Here is a 14,366-nt window from a genome sequence, read left to right on the forward strand (position 1 = left end):
TTTGTTCACATAAAGGATGATCAGACAGAGGAACTGTCCAGGGCTGCCCAGGGAGGCGGCGGAGTCATCACCCCTGGAAATGTTCAAGGAAAGTCAGTGCCATGGTCTGGTTGACAGGGCGGTGTTCAGTCACGGGTTGGACTCGATGACCCCAGAGATACTTTCCAGCCTAATGGAAAAGGTTGGAAAAGGTTCTGCGATTTACAACGTCTCCCTTCATGTGCTTCACAGCCAGCAATTAAACCGCGAGAGGCGCCACGGACATAAACCACACTTGCTGCTTTCTCCCCTTTAATCTCGATTTTCTGTTTTGCTTTCTCTATTTCCCAATTCCCGCAGTTTAATCCTCCTTTCCCGCCGCGCTCTGTCCCGGGTCAAGCCGCCCCTCACGGGCCCGCCTCTTCCTCAGCGCCGCTTCCCGCCAAAACCCGCGCGCGCAGTCTGCCCCCGTTGCTATGCGCGATGACGTCACCGCTCTGCTTTTTCTCATTGGCTGCTCCGCCGGTGACGGCGCGGCGCGGCGCGGGATTGGCTGGGAGCGGCCCGCGCGGGGCACGCCGGGACGGGAGGCGGCCATGGCGGCCATCGGGGTGCACCTGGGCGCCACCTGTGCCTGCGCCGCCGTGTACAAGGTGAGGGCCGGGGGGTGCTCTGGGGGCTCGGCCTGGGCATCTCCGCCGCCCGCAGCTCCCCCTCGGCGGTGCGGCCCCCACAGACTCACGGCTGGGCCTCCCTCTGTCTCTCTCCCCAGGATGGCCGCGCCGACGTGGTCGCCAACGATGCCGGGGACAGGGTCACTCCCGCGGTGGTGGCGTTCTCGGAGAGCGAGGAGGTGAGGCTGCCCCTCCGCGGGACGCTGTGGGGAGGGGGGCTCTGTCTGCTACTCAGCTTTTCCTCTCGTGTTTTCCTTTTTTTTCCGTTCAGGTTGTTGGCTTAGCTGCGAAGCAAAGCAGGATAAGAAATATTTCGAACACCGTAGTGAAAGTAAAGCAGATCCTTGGGCGAAGGTAAGAGAACGGGCGGTGTGAATTTTTATCATTTAAAGCTGGTTTAAGGTCTCAGAACTAATACTGAAGGCATTTCAAAAAAATTATTCTGTTATCATAGAGTCACTGAACTGTTTTGTTTGGAAGGGATTTTAATGATCACGTCCCTTCCAAGCCCCATGCCGTGGGCAGGCACACCTTCCCCTAGACCAGGTTGGTACTGTGGCCTTCTGAGCCTCTATTTTCTTCCAGCAGCAATGAGATGCTTCTGAAAATAGAAAAGTAGGGGAGAAAAAATGTATTTTAGGTCTTAACTTGTCGGTGAAAATCAAGTTGTGAAATTTAGCAAGAAGTTGCATATATGCTTTTCATAGATACTGAAGTTTCTTAACTATAATTTCTTGTCACTTGATTGCTTTTCTGGGTGTAAAATCCACTGTGGTTTTGTTTGCATGAAACTTTGTGTTGCTTTTATTGCAACAGTGAAAGTATTGATTAGTGCCTGTTTTGATTTCTGTTAGCAGAGCTGTGGTAATTTGCACTGGCTATTACAGTGACAGTAGATTTAAACCTCTTGGGTTGGAGTTAACATCAGAGATGTGACAAAACTTTCTAGTGATAACCCAGCTGTGTGTTACAACTGTTTCATTGGCAGGAGCTGACAAAATGTTGTCCGTTCTGGTGTATTTATCAGCACTTTTCTTATGCAGAACTTCACTGAAATCTTCTAAAATGTTCATGGGGGATAGCAGGTTAAAACAATATGGTTTTGGTTTTCCTCTTCTGTAAGTAGTAGGTATTTTTTCAGTCATAAGCTTTGGAAAAGGAGAATGAAAGATGCCAGCAGTCAGAACTGCTGGGTGTTCTTCTGGTCTGTAAATGTATCTGTAGAATGAAAACAGGAGATTTTTTTCAAGTACAGCTTGATGTGTTAGCAATGTTAAAAGGGATATCAGCAAGATGCATTTCTGCAATTAACCTTGAACATGTGATTTATTTCATTATTTTGAATTTTTATGACAGTGCTGGTGACCCTCTGGCAAAGAAATATATTGCAGAAAGCAAATGCTCTGTGAGTATGATGATTTGTGTAATTTTATGCTTCTCTTGTTATTGTTTGGGCCACACCATGTCTGTGATCTGTAGTGATCAGCTCTCATCATGTGATGTCCCTTTGCTGCTATGTGGAATGTTTCTGGTTTTATCCAGTAGATAACCATGTTCTGGGGTCTGCCAGCAAAATGTAGTTAATTCCAACAGAAAATTTTTTATCTTTTTATATTTAGGTAGTAGTATTGTGTTTTAAGTTGCAGCACCTTGTGGTTAACACTTTTAACCAATTGATTTAATCTCAGTATTTAATTTGCATAATATTGTCCTTGTTGCTAGAAAATTTTGCAAAACAGGAGAAAAATTATCCTGGAAAATACATTCACAACAAGAGTGAGTCTTTTCCTGTGCTTTGACTGTTTATTTTGGTGTATTTTTAAAAAATAACTAGGTGTTTTCTTATGGAATATAATCAGGAGTGTACTTTTGTTCTAAACATTGCTTTTGTACTCAGGAAGACTTAAAAGAAAGGGAAAGTCTGGACTCTTTAAGTTATTAAATGTCCCTTTAGTGTCTGTCATATGCTACAGGTCTTTTTGTGATCTTTGATGAAGTCTTGAAAGTGTTTGTCCCTTGTAGTAGAATACTGATGCAGTGTGTTTTACACAGTCCAGTGCTTTTCACTTTAAACAACCTAAATTAAACATTACTTTTTGTTATTAACCAAGTTACTGTCTAACAAAGGTACAGTAATTTCACGACCATAAGGCGCACCGGACTATAAGGCGCACCCCCCGGGAGCCGGCACATTTTGCAACTTTGTAGATCAGATAAGGCGCACCGGTCTATAAGGCGCACCGGGGTTTTTTTTGCAGCGAGGCTCCGCCCCCAGCTCCTCCCGCACGCTTGCTGGTCGAGGCCCCGCCTCAATCCGGCAGCCATTGGCTCCCGGGCCTGCCTGTACCCGGCAGGGCCGGGCTATGCCCACCGCCGCTCCGTGCAGCATCCCCACGGCCCCGCTGTTCCGGGAGTTCCCTGGCGCTCCGGGTGACCCAATGCCGGCAGGCTTGCCCCGTGCCGCCGCTGCCCCGATTCCAGCTGCTTGCCCCCTCCCCGCATGGCAGCCGCTCCGATTCTGGCGGTTTTCCCCCTCTCCGCATGGCGGCCGCCGTGCTTCTGGGGGTTTTCGCCCCCCCCGCGCGGCGGCCGCCGTGATTCCGGGGGCTTTCGCCCCCCCCGCGCAGCGGCCGCCGTGCTTCTGGGGGTTTTCGCCCCCCCCCGCGCGGCGGCCGCCGTGATTCCGGGGGCTTTCGCCCCCCCCGCGCGGCGGCCGCCGTGTTTCCGGGGGCTTTTGCCCCCCCCACGCAGCGGCCGCCGTGCTTCTGGGGGTTTTCGCCCCACCCGTGCGGCGACCGCCGTGATTCCGGGGGCTTTCGCCCCCCCCGCGCGGCGGCCGCCGTGTTTCCGGGGGCTTTCGCCCCGCCCGCGCGGCGACCGCCGTGATTCTGGGGGCTTTCGCCCCGCCCCGCGCGGCGACCGCCGTGATTCCGGGGGCTTTCGCCCCCCCCCGCGCGGCGGCCGCCGTGTTTCCGGGGGCTTTCGCCCACCCCGCGCGGCGGCCGCCGTGATTCCGGGGGCTTTCGCCCACCCCGCGCGGCGGCCGCCGTGTTTCCGGGGGCTTTCGCCCCGCCCGTGCAGCAGCCGATCCGATCCCTGCGGCTTTCGCCCCCCCCGCGCAGCAGCCGATCCGATCCCTGCGGCTTTCGCCCCCCCCACGCAGCAGCCGATCCGATCCCTGCGGCTTTCGCCCCCCCCGCGCAGCAGCCGATCCGATCCCTGCGGCTTTCGCCCCCCCCACGCAGCAGCCGATCCGATCCCTGCGGCTTTCGCCCCCCCCGCGCAGCAGCCGATCCGATTCCTGCGGCTTTAACACCCCCCGCAAGGGAGCCGTCCCAATGTCGGCGGGCCGGCCCCGCGCGGGGGTGGCCCCGAAGCCGGCGGGGAGGCCCCGATACCAGCGGGTCCGCCCCGCGCGGGGGCGGCCCCGAAGCCGGCGGGGAGGCCCCGATACCGGCGGGTCCGCCCCGCGCGGGGGCGGCCCCGAAGCCGGCGGGTCCGCCCCGCGCGGGGGCGGCCCCGATGCCGGCGGGACGGCCCGCGCGGGGGCGGCCCCGAAGCCGGCGCGTCCGCCCCGCGCGGGGGCGGCCCCGAAGCCGGCGGGGAGGCCCCGATACCAGCGGGTCCGCCCCGCGCGGGGGCGGCCCCGAAGCCGGCGGGGAGGCCCCGATACCGGCGGGGGCGGCCCCGATACCGGCGGGTCCGCCCCGCGCGGGGGCGGCCCCGATGCCGGCGGGACGGCCCGCGCGGGGGCGGCCCCGAAGCCGGCGCGTCCGCCCCGCCCGGGGGCGGCCCCGATGCCGGCGGGGGCGGCCCCGATACCGGCGGGTCCGCCCCGCGCGGGGGCGGCCCCGATGCCGGCGGGTCCGCCCCGCGCGGGGGCGGCCCCGATGCCGGCGGGACGGCCCGCGCGGGGGCGGCCCCGAAGCCGGCGCGTCCGCCCCGCGCGGGGGCGGCCCCGAAGCCGGCGGGGAGGCCCCGATACCGGCGGGTCCGCCCCGCGCGGGGGCGGCCCCGAAGCCGGCGGGGAGGCCCCGAAGCCGGCGGGTCCGCCCCGCGCGGGGGCGGCCCCGATGCCGGCGGGGGCGGCCCCGATACCGGCGGGTCCGCCCCGCGCGGGGGCGGCCCCGATGCCGGCGGGGGCGGCCCCGATACCAGCGGGTCCGCCCCGCGCGGTGGCGGCCCCGATGCCGGCGGGACGGCCCGCGCGGGGGCGGCCCCGAAGCCGGCGCGTCCGCCCCGCGCAGGGGCGGCCCCGATGCCGGCGGGGAGGCCCCGATGCCGGCGGGTCCGCCCCGCGCGGGGGCGGCCCCGATGCCGGCGGGGAGGCCCCGATACCGGCGGGACGGCCCGCGCGGGGGCGGCCCCGAAGCCGGCGCGTCCGCCCCGCGCGGGGGCGGCCCCGATGCCGACGGGCTCTCACTTCCGGGGTGGCAAATGTTGCAACTTTGTAGATCAGATAAGGCGCACCGGACTATAAGGCGCACTTCCGGTTTTGGGGGGAGATTTTAGTCAAAAGGGTGCGCCTTATAGTCGTGAAATTACTGTATTTTGGTTTTGCTTACAGATAATTGAGAAGAATGGAAAACTTCAGTATGAAATAGATAACAAACTTATTAACCCAGAAGATGTGGCAAAACTAATTTTCAGTAAAATGAAAGGTATATAATAATTAAATTCATAACACACTTCAGCTTTTTGAGCTGTCCTTTTATTTTTTTGCTTTTACTCACCATGCTCTGCCTGTTTTCTAAACAGAGACTGCCCAGTCTGCATTGGGTTCAGATGTGAATGATGTTGTTGTCACTGTGCCATTTGATTTTGGAGAGAATCAGAAAAATGCCCTTGGGTAAGAGCATTGAGGTTTTTCTGTTATTTTATGTGCCTAAAGCAGATGGGCTGGAAGATCAGCAGGGAGAATTCTGCTGCTGGACTTCAGCTTGTGACCATCAATCATGATATTGGGATGTTATTTAACATGGGAAAATATGAAAGCAAGAGATTAAATCCTGAGCTGAGAAATTTTTAATGGAATTTGCTGATGTGACCAAAAGAAAATTCTGAATCACTGAAGTGAGAAGAAATTTTGATTTTATCAAGAATAGACTCTCATTTCAGGTCAGGAACTTCAGTGGCCCCTTTGAAATGCACCCTCCTCTATAATCCCCCCTTCCTGCCCTTCATACTCCCCAGAGTGGTGCTGCATGGCCTCTTGAGGTCTGCTTTGTCACAGTGCAGGTGTGGATTATATACCAGTTTTCTACTTGGAAATACTGTTTGGAAATAATTTTGCTCTAAAGTTGCTCAGTAGGAAAACATAAGCTTAAAGCTGAGTGTAAATGGCTGCATCTGTTTCTACTTTCTGATATGTAGAAGCCCTTACATTTAACTGTCATGAAAGAAATAAATAAAGCACACCTAAAAGTTGGTCAGAAAACAGCAAGCTAGGCATTTGCAGTGTCTATAATGAAACATTCTATTGCTCTCGTGTAACTTCAAAGTGAAGGAAACAAGCTGTGGGTTACTGAAGTCTCAAGAAAACGCATGAGTTAAAGTGTTACAAGTGAGGCACAGTAAATTATTTTGTTACCTGTTGAAATAATGTATTGAGGAGTGTTAATACCACACCTGAAGATAAGTTCCCAAGTTTAATTCAGTGTGTGGTGTAGTTGCAAGGTATTTTGCAGTTTTTATGGCCTAGGTAGTCTGATAATCTGGTAGAGTAATCTTTGACAGTGAGCACACAGCAGATCCAGTTATTTGAAGAGCACTGTAGCGATTGACTTTCTTGATGCTTTTCTTTTCCAGTCACTCAGTTTTGTTAATATCTCATGTTATAAACAAGGTCTGGTAGGTGGCACATGTAGTTCAGGTGAAATGTTAATAGTGTGTGACTATAGTGAGATCATTAAAGTAAAATGAAATGCTGTTCTGGCTCATTGCAGGGAAGCAGCTGCAGCTGCTGGATTCAATGTTATGAGATTAATTCATGAACCATCTGCAGCTCTCCTTGCTTATGGAATTGGCCAAGATTCACCCACTGGGAAAAGGTAAAATCCTGGTATTACTTCTTTTTAAGTTGCTGCACTTAAATTCTGAGAAATCTTAAATTAGGAAATCCTGTGTTGCCTTAGCGTGAGGCTTGTTTTGTTTTTTTTCTCTCAAGGAGTTGTAATTTTGTAGTGTATTAAATCCCTTTGTTTTGGTCTTTATATTTTGAGAATTATCTTTAAAGATTTGTCCTCAGTTTCAGACTTTCTGTTTAATAAGCTGATTTGCTTGAAGAAAAATGCATTCCTTTTTAAACATATTTTGGCATAGCTGGTTTTAATTGTGGGACATGAGATCATCTTACGTGGGCTGGAAGAACTAAAGCAGAGCTCCTGAGTTCAGTATGTGCATCTGGTTGTATTTATGAATATAGAGATAATTCACTTTCAAAATAGCAAAGACTGTTGTCAGTTTGAATTTTTTGTTCTTTTTTGGTGTTTCTTTATCATTCTCATATCCTTCTTGTCTGATTAAAACCTTCAGTGCATGGTGATGATCTTCTGACAGTGTGTCAAAATTAATGCTACTTTCAATATTGTTTTAATGTGGCAGCAACGTGCTGGTTTATAAACTGGGTGGAACATCACTGTCCATCACAGTGGTAGAAGTAAACAGTGGAATATATCGCGTACTCGCTACGAACACCGATGACAGCATTGGTGGAGTTTGCTTCACAGAAGCTCTGGCACAACACTTAGCTTCTGAATTTCAGAGGTAAGATTTGAATTCCAAGCATGTTGCTGTTAGGATAGGATCTTCATTATGTGGTGCTTGCTTTAAAAAAAAAAATCTAGCAGGCTCTCTGTGAGTGACATGATTTAAGTGAAGATGGTGCTGAAGGAGCAGTCAGTTGTTTGAGGCTGGGAAATGCCTGGGTTTGGGTGGATGTTGCCTGAAGTTGGTGTTGAACTATAAGGGCTCTGCTGTGTTGAGATGTGTGCAAACTTTCAGTAGTGGCATTGTAGTTATTACTAAAATGTTGACCAGGAAAAAAAGTTCAAAGTTCTGTTTTTCCTTTCAGAAAGAGTTACCAGACAAATTCCTGCCTCTTTAAACTGGTATCATCTTTTTTTTAAATACAGGTCTTGTAAACATGATATTAGAGGAAATCCCAGAGCCATGATGAAGTTAATGAACAGTGCTGATATTGCAAAACACTCTTTATCAACCCTGGGAAGTGCAAACTGTTTTGTAGATTCACTGTATGATGGCTTGGATTTTGATTGCAATGTGTCCAGGTAAGACAGATCTTGAAGCTACAGAAATCTTTCTAGGTGGTATTATTGGTGTTCATTCAGTAGGCTTTGATTTCTGGTGGTGTTTATTTTAGAGAAGGAAATAAGACTGAAGGCAAATTTGCTGTTTCATGTTGATGGTTCTGTTATGCTGTAATCTGTAATGGTTAGGGCAGTCACACTAACAGTGTTGCCCTGAAAGTGAAGTGCAAAAAGCCACAAGGAAAGCCCCATCTTTGGAGTCTGATTCTTGATGGAAGGGGAGTAGATACTGTAAGGAATCAAGGTGGCTGTTTCCTTTCCCTTGTTGTTTTTGTTGTACTTTAAAGAAAAGTTGGTTTGTGGACTCTTGACTTAAATGAGATCCAGAATGATAGGAGTCCTGGAAGTCTTGATGTTGCTTCTCAGTAAGAGCCAGAGTAGAAAGATGTTTTCTGTCTTTTTGTTCCTACTGCTGTGTCCTACTCAGTCCCTTTTCCCTTGGGATAATCTCAGTGAGATTTTTAGCTCACTTTGATTGCTCTTCCAGGCAGCAGCAGCTCTAGCAATATGAAGCACTTTTCCATTCCAGAACTGCAGCAGTTGGAGCTGCTAAAATAAGGCACAGCATGTTTGAAAGTGTGAGAAGCAATACTGTATAACTGGGGCTGGCTCACTTTTGGACCAGGATGTCAGTCCTGTGGATCAGTGTTGCAGACTTTGATTTGTGGTATTCATGCAGAGTAGAACTTTGTTTGCAGGCTTGAAAGAGACAAAAGCAAAAAGACAAGTTTGGTTTTTAATTTGCTTAATCTACTCCCTGTGTGAAGATCAGGACACAGCTTGATTTGCCTCTAAAAATTGAGTCCTTCTATCCGTTTTAAAGATCATGAAGCAGTTCCAGGATTTTTCTTTATTTTTTTGGCATGAGTCAAGACAGCAATCCTGGTGTTGTCAAGACAACAATACTGGGTTTTTTTTCTCTAGAGTACACTGAAGTAGAATGAATGTACATTCATGTAGGTGTTGTTGATGGAACTAATAGCACAGATACTTCCACAACAACAAAATCACTTGAAGATTAATAATAGAAAAAAATTATTTTTTTTTAAAAATCCCTTAGTACCAGCTGGAGAACTTAAAGTATGTTCTAAAACTTATTCTTCCATTTCAGGTATTTGTCTCCAACGGATTATATGATCCTTTTTGAATGTTTCATTTTTCTCTTTTAGGGCCAGGTTTGAACTTATCTGTTCTTCACTTTTTAGTAAATGTATAGAAGCAATTAAAAAGCTCTTGCAGCAAGTTGGATTTACAGCAGATGATATTAATAAGGTAATAATAGAAATAATTAATCTCTAGGATGTTTCCACAAGAACAATGCTTATGGGGCCTGTTTTTCTCACAGACTGAGATTATTTCATGATACATTTAAGCAATTTTGACAGGAATCCAATGAAGTCTGTAGATTCAGGATCTTTAGTACTGCTGTATTTGTTTTCATTTCAGGTATTCAAAGTTAAGTGTAAGGTAGAGTCACATTCAATTCTGTGTTTTTAGTGCTGCATATTGAGTAGGTGGGGAGGATTTGTCTCCATTTGGTGCATTTGTGTAACTACCCAAATTCAAACTGAAGAGTTACCTTTAAGTTCAGTTCTGCCTTCACTGAACTTTGGACAGGGTTTGCTGATGCTTCTGAAGAAAGGCAAAGTGCTGAAGTTGAACAAATCACTGTGTGTCCACTTGGTGCCTGTGCTCCTCCTTGCTGGCTTAAAAACCACATGATGTGCCAAACCAGAGAGTGCTTTAATCCCAAAGATGGTGAGCAGGGCAGCAGACATTATTAGTTTAATTCATGTCTCTTGGTGTGAGAGAGGAAATCCATCTCATCTCCTTTGTACCTGTGCTTGGAAAATGGTGCTGCATTCATTGCTGGCAGAATTGGCTCATCAGGTCTGCAGCTAAAGCTGCCTGGTGCTTTCAATGACACTTGATGTTGTTTCAGACTCTTAATTAGTGTTTGCTGTGTCACTTCTCAGTTTCTCTGATGGATAATGAAGTATCCCAGGCCAATGTTGAAAGAATGGCTTTTGTTTTCTGGTGACAGTGGTTTGTAGGTGGCCTTGTAGGTTCTCAGGCTTTAATGCTTTGGATGGAGAAGAGTGGAACACTTTAAATGTAAAAATAAATAAGTTCAGGGTCGTAAATTAGGTTTATGTTTTACATGATGAAAAGTGGGAGTTAGCTTTGTTTCCAGATCTGGCTGAATTCAACAAAGTCACTCTATTAAGACTAGGACTTATGGATAATACCTGAACATACTCCTTCCTACACATGCATGATGGAAGGGAGAGTGGCAAGCAGCACAAGTTACAACATGGGGAAATTTTAGATGCCAGGAAAGGAGTGTGTAGTATGAGGGAAATCAGATGCTGAATTAAGGGCCTACAGAGTCTGTGGAATATATATCTGTGGAGGAAAGGTCCTGAGCAGCCTATTGTAACTGTGCCTGTTCTGGCCAGGAGGTTGGACTAGAGCACCTCTGGAAGTCCCTTTCAACCTGATGTTCTTTTTGTGTTGAATTTTTCAGTTTTCAAAGTGTTACTTTATCTAGGTGATTCTTGCTGTAAGAGAAACTTTTCAAAGACATCATATTTCCTTTAATTTCAAAAGCAAAAGTATCAGAAGTCAACCAAAGATTACATCAGTTTTTGTTTCAACAACTACAGATGATAAAATAACTTGGGGCCGTTTGTATTTCTGCAGTGCAGGGTGTGACCTGTCTGTTTTATTTCACAGACTAAAGATTTGAAATGATTATCATGTGTTTTCCAGGTAGTTCTTTGTGGTGGGTCTGCTCGAATCCCAAAGTTACAGCAGCTGATCAAAGATATTTTCCCAGCTGTGGAATTGCTGAATTCAATTCCTCCAGATGAAGTTATTCCCATTGGTGCAGCCATAGAGGCAGGAATTTTGCTAGGGAAGGAGAATACCTTGTTAGAAGAAGATGCACTCATTGAGTGTTCTGCCAAAGATATTCTTCTTAAGGTAAGGCTAAATTTAGAATATTAGAAAATTTTACTGCTGCAGTGAATACAAAGCACTGACTATGTGTGATGTTAGAGAAACAGTCTTGTTTTATTATTACTTCTGCAGAATTGCTCGTCAGTTCATGATGGCAAAAAAAAAAGACAGGAAAAACTGATTTTAAGGGGAGATAGATTGTATCTTTCCTATGTTGTAATAGCTGGACTTCTCATTTATAGGAATGTCAGAGTTTTTTACTTGCTGTGATGGTAAATGTGACAGAGGGGAATGAAGCTTAGATTTCTTTTCTTGTGAAGCATTGTGGTGACACTTCCAGCTCAGTGAAGCACTTAAAGAAAAATATGAACTGTTTTTTTTTTTTTTTTTTCCTTAAGGGAGTAGACGAGTCAGGGGCTGACAAATTCACAGTGCTCTTTCCATCGGGGACACCACTGCCAGCTCGAAGGCAGCACACCCTGCATGCTCCTGGAAATATTTCCTCTGTGTGCCTTGAGCTGTACGAGTCATTGGGGAAGAGCCCCATGAATGAAGAGGAGAAATTTGCACAGGTGAGTGTGTGCACACTCCTGGGCACTTCTAACAGCAGCTACCTGCAAATCAGTTGGACCTAGAAAAAAAAATGGAAACCAATTCCACTAATACCAAAATTTGTTAGAAAATTACAGTGGCATGCATTTTAGTTATTCTTCTGGACATGCAAAATATTGAACTACTTTGTAAAGAAACTGGAGTTTTCCTTTTGAATTCTTAAATGGCTGACAGGGTTTGACACTTGGCATTACTGTAATAAGATCCCCTGGGATGAGAGATCTTTACCAGTTATTCCAGGAGTGCACAGATCCCTGAACATTTTAAATGTAACACTGATTAAGAAAATGGCATCGCTAATGTGTTGATTAATTTTTGATCTTCCTAGATTGGACAGGATCTTTGTATTAAATATTGAATTCAGTTTATCACAATGGTAAAATGAAATTATTCTTTCAAGTGAGGGTTTAAAGCTGTTGGTTAGGAGTCAGCCTACAGAGAGAACACAGCTTTTTGAAACAGTTATGATGTGCTTTCCTTGGAAAGCATCAGGAAAGGGGCAGATGTGTCTGAAATTCATGGAATATTTAAGAAGATTGTTATTCCACCTTAATTCTGTCCAGATGTCTTTAAAGGGGATAGGGGAGGGACATACCTAATAATTACTGATTCTAAAGGGCATTGTGGGAGTGATAGGTACTTCAGCTCTCTCAGGGATAGATCCTGAACCAAACCACAAAAGCAGTAGTGCAGATAGCTAAAATGCAGGAATTTTCACATCTTGGATGTTGTGTCACTTAATTCCCTTGAACTGCTGCACAAGAACTTTAAGAACCTATAATAATCAAAGTTGTTGTTTGTTTTTTTTTTAATAGATTGTACTCCAGGACTTAGATAAAAAGGAGGATGGCCTACATGATATACTAACTGTTCTCACTATGAAAAGGTACTCAAAACACTTATTGTTCTTCTGTTTAACCCTGCTGTGTCACACTTCTGATAAGCAGTCTTTGCTCCTGTTATAGAGTATTTCATTTTTTTGAGAAATTTCAGCATTTCATTGGTCACAAGGCTCTACAATCCTAGCAGGGGTAAATTCTGTAGAAATGTGAGTTTTCTGTAGTAGCTTAGGTGCTTTCATTATTTGATTCCTAAAGGAACAAAGCTTAATACAACTGTGTAGATCATTTTTAGCAACTTCTGAACTGTTGATCAGTTTGAGAGCAGTCAGAATCTCAGACAGTCAGACTCAGAATTTTCACACTTCCAGTTGGGTTGGGTAGTTTTGCTGAATGCCCACATGCTTGGGAGAATCTGAAGATTTTGTCTTCTTTAGTTATGGAAGATTGTTGAATTTACAGTGGCTCTGCTCTTTCAGAGGTAGGGCTGTTAAGCAGAAAAACAATGCCACAGGAAATTTCTACTTGCTATTTAGGTTTCAAAATAATTCATTTTCTTATGTTAGCTATCAGGTGTATTAATGCCTGTTAATAGACCTCACCTGAAATGCCTTGTTTGTCCTACAGAGATTTATGCTGAGCACTGACAAGGAAAACATTTTGGGGATTATAGATGCAACTCTGTCATGCAGAAAAACAGCGTTTTTTGGAAGGAGGTTTCAGTAATATTTAGGGGAATAAGGGAGAGGAAGCTTAGTAGAGAACATCTGTTTGTACCTAAATATTTTGTATGACTGTATGCTGAGCTGAAGTAGGGCTCAATATTGTTTCTTAATTCTTGGATTTTGACAATTAAGGTTTTCCTTGTTGAAGGAGATCCTTGGCATTCCAAGACTACTTACACTGCAGAAGTTGTGCTCTTGTGCTATATTCTATTTACAAATCTGCACAAAATAAATTGAATTGCAATATTTAAATGTGTTTCTAGATATATTCTAGCACATGTAGAGAAGATAGGTGCTTTAAGGGCAAAAAGTGCATATAAAAACAGTGACTAAAATGACCTTAATTTTATGAATGAATTTCATCTGTGCTGAAGCGGTGTTTGTCCCTGGATATTTTGATGCTGATCTGTTGTCCTTTCATCTGTCTGAAGACTGTTGTTTATCCTCTCTGGCACATGCAGTAACATAGTAAGTGTTGTTGAGATGATCCTAAGCATAACTCTCTTTTTTTTCCTAGGGATGGATCCTTGCACGTTACCTGCACCGATCAAGACACTGGAAAGTGTGAAATCATCACTGTTGAAGTGGCATCATAGTCCATTTTGGAAGGCAGCATTTTTCTAACTTGATTTTTGTCTCTTACTGGCTTTTCTGCCAAAGCAGTGACTCTTTGAGATGTCTCTCATGATTCTTAGAGGGCTGTAATAAACTAAAGTAAAATACCACCAAGTTAATTTGCCACCAAGTCTGTTTAGAGTGTGGTGCAAAAACATTAGTCAAGATGTGAACAGCAGATGGCTGAATTATCAGCAGTTGATTTACAAAAGGCAAAGCACAAATGCTTGTGCCTGTGATTCAGCAACAAGCATATTTACAGAGTTTGAAGATTTTTTTCCTTGACTAATCAGGTCTTGTACCAATTCAGCCAGTGCATCTGTGGCTTCAGCAGTACAGCTTTGAACCTTAGAAAACAAGACTGGTGAAAATTCAAAAAATCACTTTCTGGTAATTATACTGGAATCTTGTGTGGTCTTGATGCTACCCAGAACCGTGAAGATGGGGCCCATTTGTGCTGGCCTCTGCGGGTGAATTTTTTTTTCAGATTTTTTTTCTGTAAAATGGTTTTGTGATATTACCTAATACATGTAAGTGTGCTTATTTATATGTTATTAAAAAACACATTTTTTACAAAGATTCTTGGCAATCTCCATTCTGTGTAGCGCTGTATTGTCATACATTTGTCTCCAT

The 14,366-nt window shown here is 46.2% G+C and overlaps 1 protein-coding gene across 1 annotated transcript; it reads left to right on the plus strand.

Annotated features, from left to right (window-relative positions):
• The first annotated feature begins 551 nt into the window (after nt 1-551).
• Nucleotides 552-14,326, plus strand: HSPA14 (heat shock protein family A (Hsp70) member 14). The gene is made up of 14 exons (XM_033059059.1): nt 552-632; nt 752-832; nt 925-1,007; nt 2,010-2,058; nt 5,221-5,314; nt 5,412-5,502; nt 6,599-6,703; nt 7,257-7,418; nt 7,787-7,942; nt 9,151-9,253; nt 10,754-10,966; nt 11,341-11,514; nt 12,370-12,440; nt 13,636-14,326. Exons 1-14 carry the CDS (start codon nt 576-578, stop codon nt 13,712-13,714), a joined length of 1,518 nt encoding a protein of 505 aa, XP_032914950.1. The 5' UTR covers nt 552-575; the 3' UTR covers nt 13,715-14,326.
• The last annotated feature ends 40 nt before the right edge of the window (nt 14,327-14,366 follow it).

The sequence above is a fragment of the Catharus ustulatus genome, chromosome 4 (assembly GCF_009819885.2).
Source record: "Catharus ustulatus isolate bCatUst1 chromosome 4, bCatUst1.pri.v2, whole genome shotgun sequence".
Classification (NCBI taxonomy): domain Eukaryota; kingdom Metazoa; phylum Chordata; class Aves; order Passeriformes; family Turdidae; genus Catharus; species Catharus ustulatus.

Bases quoted from the DNA above. Each gene is read 5' to 3' on its own strand.
- HSPA14 (XM_033059059.1), top strand. From the start codon at position 576: ATGGCGGCCATCGGGGTGCACCTGGGCGCCACCTGTGCCTGCGCCGCC. The intron at 10,967-11,340 runs GTAAGGCTAAAT...TTTTTCCTTAAG, and splicing joins CCAAAGATATTCTTCTTAAG to GGAGTAGACGAGTCAGGGGC. The intron at 11,515-12,369 runs GTGAGTGTGTGC...TTTTTTTAATAG, and splicing joins AAGAGGAGAAATTTGCACAG to ATTGTACTCCAGGACTTAGA.